Here is a 9,195-nt window from a genome sequence, read left to right on the forward strand (position 1 = left end):
TTTGGACGGGTTGATAGATGCTCTGGTAATCATAGTTTTAATTCAATATTCTGTATATGGCAGGTAAAGTTAAAGTTAAAATTAAAGTTAAAGCAAAATTTTGATAATCGTAAAGATCTTTCTGTGTTGAAGAGCACTTGTTTTCCATTAGTAAACATGGTTTTCAGTGCAAGAAACACCGTAGTAGAGAATTATTTTAAAGGTAAAATGACTTTATTCTTGGCCATAAAAGGAGGACGAATTTTTCATCATCATTAGCTATCAGTAGGTACAATGATTGTCGCTGGAAGTTGCCGTCGCGATGTTGCGCAACTTGCACGTGACACGAGTCTCGCCCCAGGCCTTCTACGCATGTGTTTCTCTTTGGTAATTTCTTCTTCGGTGATCAATATTATTCAAACTTGCTAATCTTAACATTTATCTTTCTAGCGTCTGCGCGGCTAAAACCGAAAATATGGAAGATTCCAGCTACCTCTTCAGTATTAATTCTAACAGTGTCGAGCATTTCACTTGCGTGGGTTTCTTTTCGATTCCTGTCACATCGAAAAGTGCTGAAATCCATCGTGTTTCTCGTTGGTAATTTTCTTCTTCGGTGATCAATATTATTCAAACTTGCTGATCTTAACATTTATCTTTCTACCGTCTGCGCCGCTAAAACCGAAAATATGGAAGATTCCAACTACCTCTTCAGAGTTAATTGTAACAGTGTCGAGCATTTCACTCGCGATGGTTTCTTTTCGATTCCTGTCACGTCGAAAAGTGCTGAAACCCATCGTCACCACTTTTCTGCCACATTTCCTTGAAATGTCATCGCCTTTAGTGGCATAAGCTGGTGATTCATCCCACTTCTGACACCGTGTTATGATTCTTATACTTTCGAGTTTGGCCACAACAAACAACGCATGGTGGTACACAACTACAACTCACGATTTTAATGTAGGAAAAACGTTGCCTTAATTACGTGCATGAAATCACATGATCAAAAAGGCGCGGGATATCACTCATATTTGACACTTGAATTGCCTCACCTTGGCTCTATGAATGTGATCCCTAAGGAAAGCATATTTGTCTTCAGCGACGAATGAAGAGACAAATGACATGCACTCCCAGATCGATCCAAAATCAGCTTTAACATACGACTTGAATGCGATTCCATATCCATGCTTCTCTTCATAAAAATGAATCATAGAAAGCGACGAATTTTCGTGTAGTGCGAGATATTCGTTTGCTGTAAATATCTCCTCCAGCATTCCGTCTACTGATTTGTTGACCAAGGCGTTGTGTACTTCATCAAGGTCTTTAAAGACTATTGACAGTTGGAAAAGATTGAAAAGAAGTCTTATATGGTGGCTCGTCTTTCATATACTGTGTCCGAAATGATTGGTGTCCATAAAACAAAAGAATAAAACCAATATAGCAATACCTAATCAGAAATTCCTACTCGGAATAACGATGGTTCTTATGTCTTGCGCCATTTTAGATGGTATAAGAAAAAACGATAATGGTGGTGAATAGACAAAGGATCATCGGAAGACTACTGAAGAATGAATGATAAACTAAGCAACTAAACTTCTAGAGGAATGACAGAATCTCTTTGAAGAAATAAGGTAAGGAAGGTTTTAGCTTAGGTGCTTAATACAAACCTTCTACGTTAGCCCCAAGCTCTACTGCTTTCTGCAGCGCAATGCTATCTTTTACGACCCCGACCTGCGAATCAAATAAAAGCATTCAAGTACATTAACTCAGTAATTTCCCTTAATTAATAAAGCTCCTCCCAGCTTGAATTATTGATTTTCACTCACGAAATCACTAGCAGCTATATATATATATATATGTTTTAAACAACCCCTTCTCTACCTAAATGGATTAACGATTATCGTGAATTCCTAACTTGCCCTGAATTTACTATTATCGTTAATTTAGGAGACTGAAAGTTTGATATGGATTGCGGAAAATAGTGTTGTTTTTTTTTAAGACAACCCAAGTGTATGAAAACAGAACTCGAAGCTGGGACTGTTTGTTGATAATCCTGTCACCAATGACAAGATTTCCCAGATTAACTTCGCACTGCCATTTCTCGTGCGCCCACCATTTTGTTTTTCTTTCATCAGTCTCGACAGAGTGGGCGTAAAACGGTCGGGTAGTAGAATAAAGGAAAGATCACAGTAAAAGCTAATTCTGGTATCGCTTAAGGATGATCTCTTTTATTTATACCTTCCTCCCAGAAAGGACTCCATAGTAATCCACGGTTACGTTTGTAAATGCGCTGGATAGAGTGGCAGTCAGCATTGAACAAAGAGTAATACCAATCATTATCCATATTACAGAGAACAGCTGTGCTACCAATGACTTCGGAGTCTTGTCGCCGTAACTGTAATGACAATACGAATTATTTCTACAGTGAGAAAGAATACATGCCACCTTTTCCACACGATTTCAATCCAACTCCCCCCTGCCTTAAATATTCGGCTAATAACTTATTGGTCTCAACTGCGAACTCGAAAAGATTCGATCTCAAAACAATCAGGTTTGGGAGGTCGAAATACGACTTAGCGACGCTGTCGATTTAACTAAAAATCAATTCCACTGATTGCCGTCTTCAAAACAAAAACATTCCGCGTCATCATTTATCTGAGTATTTTTTTTTATTGTTTATCCTAGACCTGTCACGGTAGAGTTAAGAGTTTGAGAGTGGGGATTGGAGACATGCTTACCCAACAGTTGCCATAGTTACAAAAGACCACCAGAAACCATCGAAAATTCCCAAGTAAAACGGGCTGCGGAATTCCTGAGTGTTTTTCTTTGTTTCCTGTATTCAGAAAAATTAAGAGGAACAGTTCACCGTGACTTGTTAGCCTTTAGAATAATAAACTTTGAAGTGAAATTATGTCCATAGCTTCGAGAAAGTGCTTCTTTTGTAGAGAGTCATGTCTGCATCAGCATACCTTTAAGCTACATTCTTTTACCTTTATACCCCTGGATACAACTTATTTTTGCATTCCAGTGGTTGAGATTTACGTAAAGAGATGAATCTTGTTTTGCGTGGGTCGAGTATATATATTTTGAGGCCCGGAAAATTGTCTTTAACATTTGCTTCAACATCCGTTCGAATTGTTGAATGATGTTGAACAAGGTTGAACGATGTTAACTGCTGGAGTTTTGAAGCAAGCAACCGTAGACAATTTTCCTGTCGGTGTACGTTGGATCAGTGGCTTGATCTGATCGGCGTTATTTCAAGTTGAGAAACTAAATGTTTTAAGCAAGAGCCGATACAACGTAGATTTGATTTGATTTGATTTTAGTGGGTAAAACTGCTGGGTTAACTGCTGGGTGGGCAAACTGTTTCAACACATCAACAACATTTTGATTCAACAAAGCTGACGACAGGCCTTCTATTCAGTCCCAGGCTGCAGCCGCGGTTGTTACTATGGATACGGAAGTGGATACATCATTGAGAGACCGATAACTGCTCATGCACATGCCCAGCAATGTTAAAAGAGAGGTCAAAACGGCTTCATCTTCACTATTCAAGATTAACCTGCGATGAATTGAGCATCGTTCTCATGTCCTTTTATGTCAACATTCACGAAAACAAAAGAAATGTTGAATGGTTGTTGAAGCAAAGATTAAACGCCTTTAAACTCATTCAAAATCGATTCAACTTCGATTCTTTCAACGCATGTTTCAACGTGGTTGTTACTATAGATACTGATGTGGATACGTCATTGAGGGACTGATTAGCGCGCACGCGCGTATCCAACAAAGACGGGACAAATTATTTCAACATCGCTGTTCAACAAAATCGAACGGAAGCAAATACTGAAGCCACCCCCCCCCCCCCGGGCTTTAATAAGATAATAAGATGTGTAATGTGTAATGAATTATTACTACAAACAATGGAAAAGAGAAAAATTAATATTTCTACAAGATAATACAATCTCTTTTTTATAAGAAGGTTTAGCCTAAAGTTAACCAAAATATCAAGAACATACCCAATGCTGAGAGTCCCTATTTTGATTATTTGTTGTTTTTCTTTTCTTTTTTTGAGTCGTGTAGATAAAGGTAAAAGAAATGTAAGACTGTAGTCTAACAGGACAGTTGACTTAAATCCTTCGGGACGCCTTTCAATATTAATAATATGATTTTTTTAGTTGCATGATACCTGAATAACAACTCAGTTTGTAGTCGGACTTAATATTCCACAAGACTTTAAAAACATGTTAAGAAAGTTTTCACGCTAAAATCACAAAACAGTAAGAGCGTTTAGCCTCATGCAGCCCCAAAATTAGAAGTTCTTAGAAAGAGTGTTTATATTAAAATGAAATCTTCCACCTGAAATTTTTCTTTGCTATAACTTTGTCTTACGAGGAAGCAAAGTACTTTCTTTGAGATTATGTATTTCTTGTCGAAAATTCTTCTCCTCTTTTGTTGTTAATTCCTTGTTGGTGTCCTTTTCCTGGCAAATCAGATCCGAAGTTGTCGCGTGTCTAGCCTGCGTAGCAAGCGTTCCCGTTTGACAGAAGAGCTTCGAAACGATTTTCCGCAAACTGGCCGAGCGAAAGTTCGGGCAAGAGTCTCTTGTTCCAACTTTCGCGCGGCCAGTTTGCGGAAAATCGTTTCGAAGCTCTTCTGTCGAACAGGAACGCTTGCTACGCAGCCTGGGCTATCGCGTGTCTGCCATGTTAATTAAGAATGCACAATTAATGTATTGCACTCCAAAGACGATTTTCAATGATAAATAATTTATGTACGACGTGATATTAGATAAACGCACTAAGCAATCCATTTGTAGGTTTTAAAATAACGAGTCCTAAATATGCTTGAAAAACTTAATTCAAGTATCACTTCCTGGCCGGAAGTCAGTATTTGTTAGCCATCAACGCTTAGTCAGTATATATAGGCTTCCTTTTTCATTTACCGCTGTTTTCTTTATCTGTCTTGAAAATGCAAAAAGAGAAAGCGGATCTGTTTGCTCTGGTGGTTGACTCACCTTTCAAATGTAAACATTTGCAACGAAGAAGGTGTCTTAAAACTCGAGAAAGACACTCTCGCTCTACAGTTTTAAGTGTTTGTTTGTTTGTTTCTGGATCACCGGAGCCAGGAAAATTCATCGTCAAAAAGTGAAGATCTGTTTTTGCGACACTGCCGAATAAATGACAGCAATGCTACCCTCTCGGTGGATTATTTTATAAAAATTACTTTTCAAACTTCAGCAAAGCCTCACGTTTAACCTAAACGACGTCGGTTTTCGAGTATCGCATTTGACTCTACTTCTTTGCATAACCGAACATAGTCTATGAACATAGATGAAACCATGTTTGTGAGAAGTATTGGTTCGTAATCGATAACACAGATTGTTTGAGACTTGTTTCGTTGACACATTAAACAAACGTGATCACTTACCAATGCCCAGACACATATTCCCGCCACAGTAGACAGCAAAACTGCTAACACAACGATCGGCCAACAGTTGCGAACAGCTGCGCTCCAGTTTTGAATTCCTCTGCTGATGGAGTCTTGTCTCCTTATTATAAGAACGATACCGGGAGACTCAAAAAGCTTGAGATAGGGAAAATACTTTTTGTATTTCTTATCATCGTCGCTCTGCACAGGAAATATAAGGTGAACTTCATCCTTCATGATGGCTTTGTGCAACTCGGCTTTATCATACACAGGATCGTGTTTGTAACTAACAACAGTTTCGTTTTCTTCGAGTGCGGCGCAGCATATGTTAAGAGCAAGTTTCAAAATGTAGGGCAAAATGCCGTCTATTTGATAAATGGTTACATGGCCTTCACGAGTCTGATTTTTACTTGATGTCAGATTCCACGTAACAAATGGGGGAAGTAACATACAGGAGACAAAGAGGTTTTCCGGGCAATGCGAAAAAGTAACTGAAGGATCGGAATTACCTGAATCGTACTCAGGCTCAGAAGCTGAGCTTGACATCTTCCTTTCAAGAATCTCCACTAAAAAATTGCGAGAAATTGGATCTTCCTTCGAAATGCTAAAAGCTGTGACAGTGAAGACAAATACCCAAGACGATCTGATCAACATTTTGTGCCGTTCCGTCCTGCAGCAGATGTAAAGGTATCAGTTTTGCGCGAACCTCGTTGGGATGATGTTTGATTGCTGGTCTTATTATGTACTGATAGAAATAGTGTTAACGTACAGCTGCATAAATTTCACATTTGCTTTAATTTACCTGTGACGTCAACAATTTGATTGAGTTCCATTTTGTCCTTATCGAAATGATGATTGGTCGCAGATCGCAACAAGAACGACAGATGTTGGTGCAGATAGATTACCCTCTTTTAAAAATGCTATTTCCTTTCTTTGGCATAATATTCACTTAATTAGTTCTTGAGAATCTGTATTTATTGTTTTGGTCGAGTTCTTAATCAGTTCAGAAAGTCTACACACCAATTATTTCTATATTTATGCGTAAAATGAGAATAAACACTATTCGGACCAAGAATTCGGTTATTTTATTTAACTCTCATTTATTATGCATATAGGTACTTGCTCTAAACTTTATTCAGGAAAACAGGTGGTGCAATTAAATGCATGGAGTACTATCTAACGCGAAGAGCTTTCATGACTTTTTCCCTCCAAAATGCAATCAGAATGAAAACAACCTCGGTCTCAAACTCTAGCCCTTGCTCGCCAAGAGAACAGGGAGATCAGGGGAAATACGAAGGCCGGAATTTGTAAGTCAGTTTCTCATAAAACTCGCAACTACAAGTCATCGTATAGAGTAGTTGGAGTGCGATAATATAGCATTGTGTAAAGGTGCTTAACAGCTCTTGAGATCAATCGTGCCCACTGCTGACTCGCACTTCAGGGGGGAATGAACTACGTTTCTATTTAATCTAAAAGTTGCTGAAAACTGAAATTTACATCTCGACAAGCTTATGAGTATGAGCGGACAGCTGGTGGCTCAGTTCCTTTTTTAAATTTGTTGGCTTTATTATTGATTTATGCGTCAGTGTGACCTTAGTAGGAGACACAATGAGTTGTTTCGCTGCTGAAAAGGCTCAATACCGTGACAGGAAACCTGATCTAATATATAGACCATCGAAGAAAACGCTACCATCTTGGGCAAAATAAAATGAAGAGTACCCCCCTCCCCCCAAAATCAGTGATGAATGGAGCTCGCCACTGTTTCATCATTGAAATTGGAGGAGGCAAGGGAAGGGGGAGAGGGGTGGTCTTCATTTTCCATTTGAACTGTGCAAGATTGTAGCTCCAAGGAGAAAGTCATTCAAGTTGTAGGCTCGCAAGGCCCGGACGGGCTATCACTTTCCGTAGCTCTTATTCTCTCTAATGGCCTTGCCGCTTATTGATTCGAGTGATGGTTTCTGATGATTAGGTATTACTAATTTTATGCAGCAGTTAAAGGGGCTGTGTCAAGAAGTTTAGCCCAATTTAGCGACTGGGAACCGTGCCTGGCAACCAAATAAAGCGAAAAGGTAAAACTAACTACTTAGAACATTGACGGAAGTTTTGAATGAAACAACAAAGACCAAAGGATGTAAGGATGGGCGAAATTGAGGAAGATTAAAAGGCATTGCAATTGAGGTTTTTGAAAACTGTTCAGCCTAACAGTTTTTCAATCAACCAACCAATCTTTATTTATACCCGGGAAACTCTTCAGGATTTCTAAAACATCATAAAATATGTAAATTATCTATCACTCTACACTTTTCAAAGTCTTAAAAGACATTTTTTTGCAAACAAGTGGTAAAACTACATAAAATTAATAGGCAAATTCCCAGTTTTTGTCTGCCTCCTCTTCAAAGCGAATCTAAGTGCGAAGTTTTTCTTATGAAAATTAGTTTTCATTGAAGTAATCATCACAAAAATTTCATACTTAGACTCGCTTTGAAGAGTAGGCAGACATGAACTCGGGAATGGTCTATTGCATTGTCGTGATCCAGCACCTTTAAGTCATGCTGAAGTTCATCTGCATTGTCTTACAGTGACTGTTTCGTCACCTGACTGAGGTCGTCTGTCATATTACTAGACCCTTGATTCCTCTGTGCAGTCTCAGGTATCTTAGTGGTTCCCATTCTCATCCCCAGAGTCTGCTTTCGTTTTGGTCACCACCAAGAACACAGACTCTGCCCGCAACCAAAAATACGTGCTGTCGCAGTAATGGTATAATGTTTAACTGTTGACGACCGTTACTGTTTTAAATTTTCGAGAACAAGAGCCGGAAGTCCGTGATTCGCGGGTCTCCTAATAATAATAATAATAATAATAATAATAATAATAATAATAATAATAATAATAATAATAATAATAATAATATCGCTTTGATGAAATATGTGGGAATGTTTGTCGGAGGCGAGATGTTCACGGATGCGAGTGGCGAAATGTCTATTGGTGTTGTTGGTTTCGCCACTCGTATCCGTGAACATCTCGCCTCCGACAAACATTCCCACATATTTAAGCACTTGAGAGGTTCTGAAAATTGTCGCTCCCGGTGTTCAGAAGACTGTTTTAAAATCCTCGACTCTGCTTCCACACGTTTCCAATTGAAAATCAAAGAAGCCATGCATATCCTTTGGGAGCAGCCATCTTTAAATTCCCAAGTCAAACATCTTAATTTATCCCTTTCATACTAATTAGTTTCTTTTCTTAGCCTAAACAGTTTGGTTTTTTTCTGTTTTGTTTCGTGGCTGGGTGTTTTTATTCTGTTCGCGCCTTCATCCTTAATTATTCATGTTATATCTCACTTTGTTACACTATTTATTGCTCAACTTTAGTTTATTTCTCATTTGTCAACTGACGATGGATGATGTTTCATCCGAAACATGTATTGATTAAATATGAATTTCAAAAACATCGTATGGATCATCAAAGCGATATCTTACTTCGTGCTGCTAAGAAGTTTTAATAATAATAATAATAATAATAATAATAATAATAATAATAATAATAATAATAATAATAATAATAATAATAATAATAATCATAATCATAACTGATTTATTTCTATCGCGCCAGCTACATTAAAATATGATCACCGAAGCGATCCTGCTTTGGCTGTGGCAAGAGTCCGTGTTGTTGGTAGGTGTTCATAAGTATTCATGGCTCCTGGCGCTGACCAAAAGAACCGCGGGCTCTGGAGACGAAAACGGGTCTTCATTTCCGCTGAAAGCCGAAAGAATCACATTCTCTAGGAACGAA

The 9,195-nt window shown here is 38.4% G+C and overlaps 1 protein-coding gene across 1 annotated transcript in view; it reads right to left on the reverse strand.

The window, feature by feature from the left end:
• LOC138008777 (uncharacterized) overlaps nucleotides 1–2,795 on the reverse strand; it is a 23,665-nt gene extending 20,870 nt beyond the window's left edge. Inside the window, exons 1-4 of the mRNA XM_068856077.1 lie at nucleotides 2,715–2,795; nucleotides 2,215–2,371; nucleotides 1,644–1,707; nucleotides 1,029–1,306 (exon numbers count right to left, since the gene is read on the reverse strand). Of these exons, the coding sequence (XP_068712178.1) occupies nucleotides 1,029–1,306; nucleotides 1,644–1,707; nucleotides 2,215–2,371; nucleotides 2,715–2,728 (513 nt within the window). The 5' untranslated portion in view covers nucleotides 2,729–2,795. The remainder of the gene's footprint in view (nucleotides 1–1,028; nucleotides 1,307–1,643; nucleotides 1,708–2,214; nucleotides 2,372–2,714) is intronic.
• Nucleotides 2,796–9,195: the final 6,400 nt, after the last annotated feature.

Source organism: Montipora foliosa, chromosome 6, assembly GCF_036669935.1.
Source record: "Montipora foliosa isolate CH-2021 chromosome 6, ASM3666993v2, whole genome shotgun sequence".
Lineage (NCBI taxonomy): Eukaryota > Metazoa > Cnidaria > Anthozoa > Scleractinia > Acroporidae > Montipora > Montipora foliosa.